At 60.1% G+C, this 14,464-nt stretch overlaps 4 protein-coding genes across 4 annotated transcripts; all 4 read right to left on the reverse strand.

The window, feature by feature from the left end:
• Nucleotides 1-470: 470 nt before the first annotated feature.
• On the reverse strand, nt 471-2,534 carry HRG_07861 (sugar transporter domain-containing protein; the record flags this gene model as incomplete). The annotated part of the gene is made up of 5 exons (XM_044866332.1): nt 471-689; nt 792-882; nt 953-1,989; nt 2,110-2,201; nt 2,297-2,534. The coding sequence occupies 5 exons, from the start codon at nt 2,532-2,534 to the stop codon at nt 471-473; spliced, it is 1,677 nt and encodes a 558-aa protein (XP_044718221.1).
• A 945-nt stretch (nt 2,535-3,479) lies between these two features.
• Nucleotides 3,480-4,844, reverse strand: HRG_07862 (DnaJ, subfamily C; the record flags this gene model as incomplete). Its single annotated transcript, XM_044866333.1, has 1 exon — nt 3,480-4,844. One exon carries the CDS (start codon nt 4,842-4,844, stop codon nt 3,480-3,482), a length of 1,365 nt encoding a protein of 454 aa, XP_044718222.1.
• Nucleotides 4,845-6,266: 1,422 nt separating this feature from the next.
• Nucleotides 6,267-8,241, reverse strand: HRG_07863 (amino acid permease domain-containing protein; the record flags this gene model as incomplete). Its single annotated transcript, XM_044866334.1, has 4 exons — nt 6,267-6,527; nt 6,623-7,743; nt 7,827-7,884; nt 7,948-8,241. The coding sequence occupies 4 exons, from the start codon at nt 8,239-8,241 to the stop codon at nt 6,267-6,269; spliced, it is 1,734 nt and encodes a 577-aa protein (XP_044718223.1).
• Nucleotides 8,242-11,815: 3,574 nt separating this feature from the next.
• HRG_07864 (major facilitator superfamily domain-containing protein) lies at nt 11,816-13,540 on the reverse strand (the record flags this gene model as incomplete). Its single annotated transcript, XM_044866335.1, has 5 exons — nt 11,816-12,170; nt 12,219-12,311; nt 12,368-13,216; nt 13,275-13,336; nt 13,406-13,540. 5 exons carry the CDS (start codon nt 13,538-13,540, stop codon nt 11,816-11,818), a joined length of 1,494 nt encoding a protein of 497 aa, XP_044718224.1.
• Nucleotides 13,541-14,464: the final 924 nt, after the last annotated feature.

Here is a 14,464-nt window from a genome sequence, read left to right on the forward strand (position 1 = left end):
TCTGCACCGCCTCGTGTAAGCTAGTACTCGCCCAAGGCATCATCAGTACGAAATAGTGCGCCTGGTTCACCTTGTTCCTGGCTGACTGTAGGCCTGCCGTAGGACGGCTGGCATTCACCAAACCCTCAGAACCTCGTCTAAGATAGAGTAAGTTTAGAAGCCGCTCGCACTGACCCGCACACGGCCACGGCCGCCAGGAATTCTCCTTAAGTATAGCTGTCAGCGCCTCGAGACATGAACGACCTAGGGGATACGCGCATCACACTGCCGCGGGGGCAGGACGGGCAGGTCTGCACCATCAATATGTGGGATCGTCTCGTACGCCAATCCCCAAAGGAACCATCACTGCGGAGGGGGTAAACGACCCGTTGCCGAGAGGCTATGTCTGTGCAAAGTTGTCTTGGTTATACATTATGTACGTGGTCCGTAAACGTCGTCAAATCCTCCCCTTGATGGGAGTCGCGGCCTCATCATGCCTTGTCGGCTGGCGCCTTGTTGTCGACAATGACTTCGTACCGGTCCATCACCTGTTCCTCTACCGTCTCGTGGAAAACATCCACGTCTGTCGTGGAAAACTTCCTGGCACTCACGCGCTTCTCGAAAAGCACATCCAACTCTGCAAAGGTGCGGCCTCTTGGCTCCGGCAGGCGAAAGTATGTGTAGATGATGCACAAGAAGCATATGCCCGCCTAGCAAGTTGGAGTTAGCATGTCAGGAATGTCCGTTACCAAAGGAAAGCGGTAAACCGAGTTTTGAACAATCGAAGGGGAGGGTGCGGTCGAGTTGCTTACCCAGAAGAAGCCGGTAAAGTTGCTCCAATTCCACGCACTTGGATTCAGCATATATGGCGTCAAGACGCCGGTTATGATGCCCACGATGTTGCTATAAGTTCCTGTCAGCTGGCTTGGAGGCACGCAGCGCAAGAAAAAGGGAGGCAGCTTGCCAAACGCACTAGAGGTTCCGGCCCAGCACCACTGTCTTGATCTGCAGCCGCCGCGAGGACAGCTCGCTGACGAGCGAGTAACACACGGTGCCGACGGTGAGCTGATAAATCAGGGCCCAGACAATCATGATGCTCCCCGTGGCCAGCGACGCCTCCGTGCGGTGCGCCTCGGGGACGAGGCCGAGGAACCCCAGGACGAGGAGCATGGCACACAGCCCGCACAGCCCGTACAGATAGAGGGACCTGCGGCCGATGCCCAGCGTCATGAGACCCCACGCACCAAACACGCCCACCATGTTGATTGCATACTGGCCCAGAGCAAACGAGTACGACGTTTTCTCCGGTAGACCGGCCTGCTTAAGGAAGTAAGTCGAGTAGTTGGAGAAGGAGTTGCCGCTCAGGTTCTGGATGGCCCAGGTCATGCACACAACCTCGGTCCGGCGCAAGTCGACGCCCTTGAAGCAGTCCCAGTAGGTGGCGCCAGTGGTCATCTTTTCCTCGAGCGCTGTCGTGTGGACCATCATGGCCACCGTCTCATCGGCGTCAAAGTCGGTCTCGCGGTCGAGGCTGGTCAGGCGCAACAGGGACGACTTGGCCTCCTGAGTCCTGCCTCGACGGACCAACCACCAGGGGGACTCAGGCGCGAACCAGATGCCGATGAAGAGTGGCGCGGGCCACATCCACTGGAGGGCGTAGGGGATGCGAAACCCCCATTCGTCGTCGCGACTCAGCATGGCGCGGATGACGCCAATGCCAATCTCCTGGCCGAGGCCCCAGCAAAAGTTGACATAGGTGGTGAGGTAGCCGCGCAGGGCGACGGGACAGACTTCGGAGGCGTACGTGACGGTGAGGGTCTGGAAGATGCCCCAGGGGATGCCGCACAGGATCTCGGCGACGAGGAGGGTCTGGACATTGGCGGCGGTGAAGAAGATGGCGGTGAAGGCGGCGACGAGGACGAGGCAGGTCAAGACGGTATACCGATAGCCGAAGCGCTCCGAGACGAAACCATTGATGAAGAGGCCTATGATTTCTCCGACTTGGGCGCCCTGTAAACGGGGGGGTGCGCAGGGAGCATCGTTAGCAATCTTGGCACGCGGCGCGGCTTTCGCTTGGCCATCGCCGGCGGCTCAAGACCAGAGGAGACGAGGCGCAAACGGGCTACTGACATTGCTTAGGCCTGCTTGCCAGGAAGCAGGGACTTCGTAGGAACCATTTGGCAGTTGTACGCCATATTTGCGCGTGAATTGGGGAAAGGCGTCTGTTTGCGGGTCAGCCGAGGTCCACTGAAAGAGGCCGAATCCGACGGCGTTTCGCGGGGGGAGGGGGGGGGCATTTGGAGAAAAGGCGACGCACAGAAGTTGTTGACAAGACTTATGTCATATCCCTCCATGACGATGCAGGTGGAGATGAGGAGACTCCAGGCGACAGCCTTGGGGTAGAGCTTGAGGCCCTGCAGGAGCGTCATGGACTGCTCCTTGGAGGCGGCGGAGCGGGCATTCTCGATGACGGTGCGGCGCACCTTGGACGAGTCGGGGGCATCTTCGTCTCGGGGCGCGGGCGGCCTCGAGGGCTCGTCGCCTGCGGAGGCCATCGGGGCTTGTGGTGGTCGGACGAGGTCGCGCGTGCCCTGGCCGAATGCTGATGCCTGGACTTTTGGCGTCCGGGGCGCCGGAAGCGGTGAGATAGTAAACGGTCGGCCGGGAGGGCACGGCGGCAGTGGCACCGGTCGGGTCGGTGACACAAGGAGTGAAAGCAGCCCATCCGAGGAAGAAAGAGGGGGAGGGAAAGAGACTGCATGCAGCGTCGCATATGGTGGAACGAGCCGAGGCTTGTGCGCTCCCTATGTTTCCATTTTCTCTTTCTTGCGCGGGCTGTCTGTTTTTCTTCCCCCGCACGCACGCGTGGAATTGATGACGAGTCGACTCTCCCGAGGCCGAGAGAGAGAGAGAGAGAGATAAAGAGGGAGAGAGAGGGAGAGAGAGTCGAATTCGGAGTCGGAGGAGAGGGGAGGGCGGTAGAGAAGGAGGAGGAGGGGGAAGATCAAAATGCACGTACGTCTGGGCAGTCAACGAACCAGAGCCATGGCAGACGGAAGAGCCCCGTCGCCTCTGTCAGCCTCGGGTGGATAGAAAAATTGGATAACCGGGTATTACTAGATAAGAAACATGGGTCGCCCACTAGCAGCGCTGTACAGTAGATTTCACGATGTGGGGGGCCATTGACACAAACAAAGACCACGTTTTGTTTATTTTACTTTTCTTTCAGTGTTTCATGGCCATTCCGGACCGACATCGTGGCGATAGACTTTGTGGCAGAGAGCACGTGGATACATCCATCGCCCCTGAAGCCAAGATGGTAATACATCGCCGGAAGAGCAAGCGAGTCGTGCAGGATGCAATCCCCGAGTCTCCGCCCCCATGCTCCCGAACCTACTGTACTTGCTTGCCAGCTTGCCGAGGCTGTTTGACAAGCAATAAACCGGGGCGCATGTGGTACTGGCATCTGCGTGCCACAGCATCGTCGTGTAACCGTCGCCTCACCCTCGCCATCTCCGCTTCCAAAAGTCAGCCCACCACTCCCGGAACCCGTACGCCTTGTCCTCGGCCTCGAGGTGGACATTGACCGAGTTCCTATGCCCCAAGTGGCCCATGATTCCTCTGCCCTCCCGCGCGGCCGCTGCCCCGGGCCGTGGAGCCATCGCTCTCCCTGTCGCTCTCTGCCTGATCTCGCCTGCCAGCAAGGGCGCCACGTCGGCAAAACACGCCGCCAGCTCCCTCTGCAGTGAAAAGTACGGCTTCCTAGCCAACTCCGGCGCCATGAGGTTGTAACTTCTCGTGATGTTGTTGAGATTTTCAATCGACAGCTTCATGTAGGCGCTCTCCGTCTGCTCCCAGTCCGCATCCCGGAAGGGGGGCGGCGACGCGCCCCCGGGCTGGGCCTGCTGTGTCTCAGCCGGCCCATGTGTTTTCTGCCGCAGCTTAACCGTGACGGCGTGATCCGTGCTGTTGGTCGGCACCGCCGTGTGCTCCGCGCCTCGCTGTCGCGGGTTGTGCATGCGCTCTGCCGCGGCGTACTCGTCGGCTCTCTTCATCTGCTCCTGCAGCGAACCCCCCGAGGCTGCAATCATCCTCGCCGCGTGGCGCTTCCAGTCGTTGCGCAGCCGTTGGCGAAAGACTCTGGAGGCCTTGACCAGCTCTTGTTGCTTTTCGATCCACGGTGGCACAATGTCTTGGCGTTGAATCATCTTGTTCAGGATGTACTCGGTTGTGTCGATAAAGGGATTGTCTACTCGCGGATCCCTCTCCACGCCCTTGCCGCGAGGTAGGTCCTTGAACTGGCCCCTAGCAATGGCGTTTTCGATGCGCTCATTCGCCAGGGCCGCCAGTCCCGACACGGAGACGCGTATGGACCGCGCGCCCGGCTGGAATCTCTCACGGAACTCCCTCTTGAGCTCGTCCCGCTCCTCATCGCTCAAGCCCTTGGAGCCTTTGATGCCCATGCTGGCATACATGGAGGCCTGGTCTCGTGCGCTCACGGCTCGTTGTCCGGGGCTCTGGGCCGGACCCCGCTTCAGGCGCATGTCGACGGGGGGCGGCTGATACTTGCCGCGGGCGCCGGGCTTTAATGGCTTGTGGGCATCGTCGAGCATCCTGAGGACGGAGTCTTCGGTCGTCTCGGATCCCGTCCAAGGTTGCGCGGCCGCCGTGTGCCTCGTGCCTTGGCCGGCCGCGGGGGGAAGGCCGGCATCAGCGTTCTGGCCCTTGAACTGGGCATCGGCGATCTTTTCCAGGAGCTTCTTCTTCAGCTCGTCCGAGAAGCCGGCGTCCTCTACAGCGCGTCTGCCGGAAGCTCCTCCGCTCAGGAGGGCGTCCTCGGTGGCTTCCTCGAGGCGCCGCGCCATTGGGCCAGGCTCCGGAGCCGGCATCTGCGGGGCTTCATGCTGGCTGGCAGTATTTTCCTCCTCAATGCCCTGCTCGTTGGTGTTTTGACTTGAAGCTTTGCCTGCTCGAGAGGATAGGCTCGCCGAGGCTGCGCGCTTCACGCGGGTACTTGCCCTTGCGCAGGTGCGGCAGGCGAAGGTTGTCCAGCTGAGCGTGGAAGCCATTGCTACGCTGCCGCTAGTGCCGGGAATTTGTAGCAAGCCGCGCGTGCGGGCTGACTTGTTCGAGTCGCGGAAAAGAATGGCTCGACCATGATGCCGTTGTCAAAACTGGGAGTTCTGTGAGGCAAGAATGGCACGAGGTGGCGAGCAGCGTGATTAGTCAGCCTATTGTATGGACTGCCGGAAAAAGCCTCAAATTTACCCTCCGCCGAGGGCTCGGGTCTTGATACAGTTGGGTGTCCAAAATATCCATCAATCGCTTCCAAGCGGACGAAAAGAAGGATCAAACATTGGAAATCTCTCACGCACGCCCCCCAGCCGGAACAAGGACGCCTCCGCGGAAACACCCCTTATTGATGTGCAGTATCATGCACGTACTCTTAGTTTATCATCGCTTATCTGCGGTTCTTGCAACTTCTGTTCCGCTGTCGCACCACTGTGCCAAGTCAGGTAGGGTGATTAAGTTACTATCTACTGTACTTTGGACCCCATACCCCACGCAAACAAGCAGCCCTTCCCCAGATTCCCCGCACTTGCGACCCCGAAACCTCAGACAAGCTGCTGTGGAGGCCCGATGGAAACACGCCAACTTGTCATGCATCAGCCGACCTCGACTGTCCCCGGCTCCTGTATTTTGCACTCGGTGTCGAGACCCAAGCATCCGGGCCACTCCCAAGCTCACACGCTCTCAGGTCTCTCCAATATGACGCGGCAAGGTGGCGTGCGCTTCCAGGCGCAACAAGGGCTCCGTTCTTGGGGTCCGGCCATCAACAACAGGGCGCGCGCAGACGACCAGGACCCACTGGTGATGGCGACAGGGCGTAGATGACATGGACTCCTCGCCAACCACCCCCCCCTCCCTCTTTCTCTTAGTAAATATATATATATGTATATCATGTCTCTCTCGGCGAAACCGGCGTCTGGTAAAATAATCGTCGTCAATCAATCTCTCGTTTCGCATCACAGTGATCTGAAGTGATAGACACCGACATCAGGTACGCTCAAGTCATGACACAAACACGTGGTGGGACAGCCCGTCGCCTGCAACCACCTTGCCTCTCCACTTCGCCAAAACGTAAATCATTCATTGCTTTCTGTCCCCGTTGGTATCTAAAAAGCTAATGGTGTACAGCAGAAAAGAGGACGGCCAGGCTGGGCGTCGCTCAAGTGTGGTGCGGTTTGAGCCTGCTTCAAACCAGTCGCAATCCTCTCAGCCCCCGCCTACATTATGAGGTTGAGCAGCCGTCTCCACGCGGGCCATGACGCTACCTGTCCCCGGTAGGCGTGGATCGCGTCCCAGTCGAGCTCACGCCGGCCCGTATCCACGTCCATCTGAGCCGTCCGGATCCAGCCTTCGCGCTTCCAGAGATAGCCGCCGGCCCAGAAGAAGAGCACGACCGGCGCTGCCAGATACGACTTAAAAAAGCCCTCGGCGGTGCCCATGCCCGACTTGCCCGGGGGAGCCACAATGGCGGTGTAGAACTGAGCAACACAGCGTTAGTCCACAGCCCAGACATTCATCGAGCTCCAGGCCGGAAAGAAAAAGGGCCGACAGAGGGCAGCGAGAAATGACTAACCTGTGCGGCCAAGACGAGGAAGCAGAGACCCAGGCCGAGCCACGAGCCGTAGACGCCGCCAGCGGCCTTGAAGGGAATCTCGTCGAGGGTGTGGCCATGAAATCTCCAAGCCTTGCGGAATCGGATGTGGGCCAGGCAGATGGAGCCCCAGGTAAAGAGGGCGGCCAGACCCGACAGCGCCTGCAGCCAGTCGAAGACGACGGGGCCCTTGGCGTCGAGGTTGATAAAGGCCAGCAGACCAAATATGATGATGAAGATGACGGACGGCAGAGGCCGACCGGACTTATCAATGTAGGTGAAGAGCTTGGGGGCGTAACCTTGCTGAGCAAGGGCTGTGAGGGTGCGTGAGCCGCCGTAGACGCCCGAGACGCCAATGGACAAGACGGAGACGAGAATGACAAGGTTCATGAAGTGATCGAAGCCGCGGAGGTTCGCGTACTTGCCCACCAGGACAAAGGGCGAGGCCTTGACGTCGGCGTAGGCGTTGTCGGTAAGCAGAGCGGGATCGTTGGAGTCGACGAGCAGGCCGACAAAGAAAAGGCCAAGGATGTAAAAGAGGGTGATTCGCCAAAAGACCTGCTTGATGGCGCCCGGTAGCGACTTGGCAGGGTTCTTGGATTCGGCGGCAGCCAGACCCACCAGCTCGGTCCCGGAGAAGGAGAAGGCGGCGGTGACGAAGACGGAGCAGAAGCCCTTGAAGCCGTTCTTGAAGGCACCAGGGTCGTACCAGTAGCGGGCGCCCCAGTATTGGTTATATCGGCCGCTCGAGGGCCCGCCGCCGCAGACGAGGACGAGGGAGATGATCATGAAGATGACGGTGGCGGCCAGCTTGAAGCACGACGACCAAAACTCCTCTTCGGCGTAGCCGAGGGCGCCAAAGACGTTGATGATGATGATGGCGCCCAGAAACACGGCGACCCAGACACCGACGGATATGTCCACGTTCCAGTACTGAATGGTCAAGCCGCAGACTGTCAATTCCAGTGGCAAGACGATGGCCCACTGGAAGACATAGTTCCAGCCCATGGCGAAGCCCCACGAGGGGTCAATGAAACGAGCCGAGTACGTGTAGAAGCCACCCGAGACGGGGTAGAGGACCGAGAGTTCACCGAGAGCATAGACTGGACGACGCAAACGAGGTCAGCATCAATACGACGCGTCGAGCGCATCGCGGGCGGCATTGAAGGGACGGGCGCAAACTCACCGACGTTGAACATCATGATACCGATGATGAGAAAATCAATGAAAACACTGCCAGGGCCCTGTCAAGCAGCGCGTCAGCCCACCGCAGCAAGGGTCGCACGGGGCCAGAGGACAGCACATACACCTTTGCTCAGGGCGGCGCCGGACCCGACAAAGAAGCCAGCGCCGATGGAGCCGCCAATGGCAATCATGTGCAGGTGGCGCGTCTTCATGGGACGGTCGAGCTCGGTGGTGCCGAGGCCATACTGGGCCTTTTTGAAGGACTCCAAGTTGAGGCCATTGCGGGTATACCAGTTGCCCTCACGAAAGGCGGGAGACGTGGCCTCCTTGGAGATGACCTGGCTGGTGCCCTCATAGGTGGGCAAGCCAGCGGCCTCGCCCTTTTCGGCGCCGAGGGGCTCGTCTTTGGAAGACATGTTGGGGGGTGAGGTTGCCTCTGCCTGTCTGTCGGCAACGCAAGGAACTGGATGGGGTGTTGTGGAATAGGGATGAAGATGACGATGATGGTGATGATGGTGGTGATGGTGGTGATAAAGAAGAAGCAGAGGGAGCAGCTTGTCGGGGAAAACAGGGGGGATAGAGGAGGAAAAGCAAAAGGGCCAGCCAGCAGAGCCCAGCAAAGCAGGGGGGGGGGAGGCAAGAGGGTGGGAAGCGCAGGCGGGTTGTCGGGCCTTCTTAAGCCGGGGGCCGTGGGCTTCTGGAAGGACGGCGATGGGCTGTGGCTAGGATGGCTGGCGCGACAATTTTTGCCTTGCCATGCATATGTACATACATGGGATATGCCTCGGGGGGAGGGGGGGTGTGCGTCGCGAGAGAGGAGTGAATGGGTGAGCAGCAATGTGTTGTTGCACCATGGGGCTGAGAAGAGGCACAGGTCAGTCAGTACCTTGGGTACTATCTAAGTTACAAAGGACAGCGCAAGGCGAGTCGAGCAAACAGAGGTCCCAAACCTAGGAGATGGCGTCAAAGAGGCAGAGTTGGGAGGAAGAGAGAGATGGGGAGATGGGAGAGGGGGCCCGGCAGAAGCAAGCTAAGCGAAACGAAACGACGGGGCGCGTTTGGAAGCGTTGTCAGAAGTCATGGTCTTGCGTGTGATTTTTGTCTTTGGAGTCTCTGTTGACAACGGGGCTGCGACACGATGGAGAGAGGAAGGAGAGGAGCCTCGGCTTCGCCTGTCCGTCAGATACGAACGGAGACAAAAATACCGGATAAAAGGTGCCTCGAACCCCCTCCCTCCCTCTCAGTCCGCGGCCTAGAACGCTGGGGTAGTGGCTGAATGCGGATGTACGTGCTCCCACTGAGAGGGAAAAGGCGAGACACCCGTCGACGCCGCCGGCCCCTTCTATCCACAGCAGTCCATCTGGATCCCAGTTGGGTTTCGGAGTCGATTGATTGCTTATCGTCACCGAGCGCATGTTTATCTCACCCCTTGTCTTTTCCCTCCAACACCGTCGACGCGATGGGCTTGGCTGGCTCCCCACAAGATTAGGTTGCGCCCATGCTTGCTTAGATGCTTGGCAAACTCGACATAACAGTAATTAGCGTGGGTGATGATTACGGTAAAGGGCGGTTCAGGTATTCTGTAGGTGTGCGCCGTTGGCCCTAGGGTCCAATGCAGCAAAGCACCGGTCATTGTCCATGCAGAAACGGCCACCCCCAGCACCTTGCCGTGGGGGGAGAGGCGCCTGAAGCTCACCCGCCATGCCGCCCGCCCCTCTCCAAAGAGGGGAGGCACTGCAAATACTAGTACCTGCCTACCGGTACAGCAGCCACAGGCCTTTGCGCTATAGCACCTCGGTACCTTACGATGCTTACCTACCTAGGTAGGTAGTAGGTACCTATCCTACCCAGATAAGGTAGGTGTAGTCAGGTAGTCCGTGTTAGATGCAGTAGTAATAGCCTCTCTGCCAAGCGACCAGGACACGATATCATTCTTCCATCCACATCATGTGCTCCGTTCAACAACCTTTTTTTAAGCTCCATCCATGCGCCGTTTAACTTAGATACCGGCCGTCTTGGCTTTCCCAGGGTCGCCCCAGCTCTCCAGACTCTCCCCGCTGCTCCACCAGCGGCTGCTGCTCCACCAGAGGCTTAGCCCCTCCCCCTCCACCCCCAGGGGCTTAGACCCCCCAACACCCCAACCCCAGAGTGGGCTGCCGAAATCAGCACCCCCTCCTTCTGCCAGATGGGGTTGATTGACGGCCTCTCCAGGCGCCATCGCACAAACATCAAGACGACAAACGTCTCCAATGCCCAGTCGTCGTCACCACCACCTCGGAGCGCCTGTTTCTTGTCACGCCCATTCCCACCCACCGCAAAGGCCACCAGGAACCATCAATGCAAACGAGGGAGGGGTTCCCCCGTCGGTTCCCCCGTCGGTTCCTACTCGTCGGCCTGCCATCCCAGCGAGCAGACAGACGCCCCTCAGCATGCTACAAAGGTCCCCTGCTCGTCGTCGTCGTCAGCCGCCTCTTGTCCCCGTCCCCGTCCTTTGTCGCTGATGCCCCCATTGTTTATCACTTCGCCACTGGCCGAGGGCAGATGTGCTTGTACCTGGTGAATACGCATGCGACAAAACCAACGATGGAAAACCAAAGCCCGCCCGTCATCGATCGATCGTACGGAGGAGCGTCGATGATGGCTTGCGGCCGACATGCCACCAACAACAAACACCACCAGATCGTCGTCGTCAATCCAGCCCGTATCCCCCGACATCTTCCCATGCGTGCGTGATGCCACATGCAAAACCAGACGCCAAGAGTCTGGAACTCTTCTAGCCCATGTTGCTGCTCCTGCGCCACCTGCCTCTTCCGGGCTCCTACATGACATGGTGGAGGCTTCTGTCAAGGTCTTGACATGATATTTCTCGGGCAGGGATGGATGCATCCTTTACATACATACTTGGGGATGCGTTGCAAGGCCCCTGGCCAAAGCAGCAGCCGCATGACCAACCACAAGACCAGAGGAGGCACTGATGAGGGGAACAGCCGGTTTCCCCCTCCCCAAAACGCAGCCAGCCGGCCCTCCTTGCGGATGTGTCTCCATCAAGTCCGTCCGTGCTAGCTCTGCCATCCAAGTTGGGATTGTACTGTAATTAGGAAAGTTGTAATTATGGTGCCAAGTACGCCAGCCAGTAACTTGGGTGATTTATTGTATGCAAGGGCGCTCGGTCCTCTTCCTTCGGCCCTCATCAACGCTACGACGCCCCGGCCCTCGTCAAGCCCCCGCCCCCCGACGTGGCCATTATTCCGATTCGAGCAATTGCTCGGTATGGCGCCGAGACACAACAAACTATAGACTAGAGTCGCAGAGCACAAGAGGATCTTTCTGCTGTCTTGGCGCCGCCTCATCCCCTGGACCGAGCCCTTCTCTCGCTCGCCAGGGACGGAACCATGCCGTATCTACACCGTAATCCCGACGAGACTGTCCGTCTGTATAATTAATACCTCGTACACGCTGTCCCGTCTGTCCACACCGGGAACGAACCCGCTGACTTCCCCTCTCGTCCCATTGGCTCGTTGGCTCGCCGTCGAGCCCTTGGTGGCCATCCTTGGGTTGGGAAGAGGAAAGGGGGGGCCGTGTCTTGTCGGCACACCGCCGTCCGTTCGCGATGCAACACACACACGGTGTCGTCTTCTAGAAGGCGGCTTGGCTTCCACGGCCAACCAGAGACGTCGACACTACTGCACCTCCATCTGTACAGTAGAGCAATAGAGAGGCAAGGCCTTCGGGCACCCCGAACGGCAGCCCTCTGGCGTCGTCTTGCTCGGCACCAATCCGCTGTTGGCGAGACATGGTCCCGGCTGACGATGGACATGGACGGGGAGCACGCGACTGGTCCTGTGGCACCAGGCACGGAGCAAAAGGGGCTGTGACCAGGCGGATCCATGGCAATGGCCGCAGGGCCTCTTCAAGAACTCGCATGTAGGATCCCCACGCCATCCATCCATCAGCACCCGGCTCCTCCGGCCGTGAGACCAGGCATGGAGCTCACGAGCTCCGCCGCCCATACGGCTCCAGCGGGAACAAGGCCGCCACCACGGCCGCCGCCACCATCAGCGCCGCGCACACGTACAGCGGCGCCGGCGTCGCCGTGTCGGCAAACGTCGCCACCAGCGCCGACGCGATGCCCATGACGCGGTTGCACGCCACCGCCACCCCGTTGCCCGTCGCCCGGTGCGCGCTGGGCAGCACCTCGGCCGTGTAGGCGTAGAGCGTCCCGTAGTAGACGTTGATCAGGCACGCCACCAGGCACATCATGGCCGTTTCCTCGCCCGCCGACTTGACCTGCGTGTACGCCACGAAGAAGACGCCCGTCGCCAGCGCCCCCGCCGCCATGGTCAGCCTGCGGCCCAGCAGCCTCGTGTTGCACATGAGGCCGGCAATCACCGGCCCGGGGATCCCGCACGCCGCCGTCACCGCGTAGTTGCGCCACACGTCCTGCTTGCCGCCGCCAGACTCGAGGCCTCGTCGCTTCAGGTACTCCCTGGTCGAACGGTCAGCGCAAGGAGTCTCGTGCGAAACCGAGCCCGAGAGACGCACGGCAAAAAGACGTAAAACAGCGGATAGGCGAGGCCGATGAGCGTCCATGACAGCCACAGCATCAGCGTCGACCGCGCCATGACCCGCGTGGAAAAGAGGCCGCTTAGGTGCCGCCACGCGCCCGCCAGCACGCAGCGTCGCCTGTTTCGCGCCCGGGGCCGCATGGGGCCGCACGCCTCGAGCTGGCCGAGCGTCAGGGAGCACGGGCGGCCGTACTTGAGGGCGAGAAACTGGAGCGTCTCGACGAGCTCGGCGTCGCGGCCCATGCTGAGCAGGTACTTGGGCGTCTCGCGGAGCCGGATTATCGCCATGCGTAGCAGTGAGAGCACGAAGACGAGGCCGCCGCCCGTAAAGAGCACGTATCGCCAGCCGCGGTTCTTGAAGGCCGAGCACGTTGCCGCCTCGTCGTCGCTGCAGTTCCACGGCTTCGGCACCAGAAACACCCATCCGATGAGGCCGGCCACGGCCTGACCGAGCCCCCACCAGCAGGCCAGCATCGTCAGCACCCACTGCTTGCTGCCTGGCAGGAACTCGAGGAAGACGGTCGTGTCGAGTATGAGGTTCCCGCCGCCGAAGAAGCCGAGCAGAGCGATGAGGCCCCCGAGCGCCGGCCAGCCGGTCACGGCCCCGGCCACGATGCACGAGACGGCGCACAGGAAGAGCGTCACGTTGAAGGCGTATTTGCGCCCCAGCAGGTCCGCCGTGCAGCCCCAGAAGACGGCGCCCGCGAGCATGCCGCAGTAGACGGCCACGGTGAGGGCGTGGCTGTAGCCTCGCTTTCCGAACTCCAGAAAGGCCTGGTCGGCAACGATGGCCTGGAAGAGGAGGATCATGGAGTCGACCGAGTACCTGCGACTCGTGTGAGCGAAGCCTTCACCATGCTGCGCGAGGCAAGGGGGAGACGCACCCGAATCCGTTGAGGAAAAAGAGCTTGAGATGGTAGGGGGTCCATCCAATCTCGTCGATTGCCTGGACGAGTCAGAGAGTATTCCCGACGTCAGCGCCAGACCCGGCCACAGACAGCGTGTCTCGACTCACGTCGTTGACCAGGCGCATCTTCTTGTCGAGCGCCGGGTCGACATCCCCGAGCGACAGGACGTCCTTGGCCCCGTCCTCGTCCGGCTGACCGGCGTACGACTGCCGCTTTTCGGCCGTCGCCCCCTCTGGAGCCATGTTTGCGCGCGCTCTCTCTGGTCGGACCCGGGGGTTGTCGGTCTCCTGTTTGCCCTGTCGCAGTCAAAATGGCTCCTCGATGTTTCCCCGGGGCAGCAGCAGCACTCGAGATCCGAGCCAGGACGGAGATAGAGGCGATTTTTCTGTAACAATGTACTTGTATGTGAATAACTCTTGCTTGACCGTGGCAGAACGATAGAAAACCGTAGGTAGGCGTTCGAGGAGCAAACAACCAAGCAGCGTGTCCTGCAACGGCTGTCTGTTGCGCGACCTCGGATCGAGGGAGGGAGCACAAACCTCGCGAGACACGTCAGCGGCAAAGCTCGTCGGTCCTGGCCCTTCAAACACCCGGCTCACTCCTCCTCGCCATCAATGAGGCTTCGCAGGGGAAAGGAGCGAGGCAGCACCCGACCTGCCTCCCGTCTGTGGGACAGTCGCCGCGGCTGGTAAGGAGACCTCTCGAGCAACGGCGGCCGCTGCTGCGGGTAACCAAGCCGTCTTCCCCTTCCGTCTTCCCCCTTCCGTCGAGGTCGAGTCCAGCCGCTGATCAACAGGCGGCAGGGAAGCGGCGCCGAGTAAGGAGAGGTCTCGCGCAGGCATGCTTGCAGTCTGTACGACGACTCGACGTCTTGGCGCAGCACAAGCTGCGTTGCCACCATTCCATACTGTACCTTATGTTTGCTGCTTACAGAATACCTAGGGAGGTGTCATGGCCCTTCTCGAGGCCCTTCATCCGCTGTCCAACCGTGACACATGACCAACCTCCGAGCAAACCAAACCTGACATTATGTATGCATTCCACCTCTTCCTCCTTTTCCTTGCAGTAGTCATCAGCCTGGGCTGCGCCGAGCCCCGTGACTCGACTTGCTCACGCGCATGCTTCGTAGATACCGGCCATTGCCTCATGCTATCAAGCTGTGGTCG

Source organism: Hirsutella rhossiliensis (assembly GCF_020360975.1).
Source record: "Hirsutella rhossiliensis strain HR02 chromosome Unknown scaffold00009, whole genome shotgun sequence".
Taxonomy (NCBI): Eukaryota; Fungi; Ascomycota; class Sordariomycetes; order Hypocreales; family Ophiocordycipitaceae; genus Hirsutella; species Hirsutella rhossiliensis.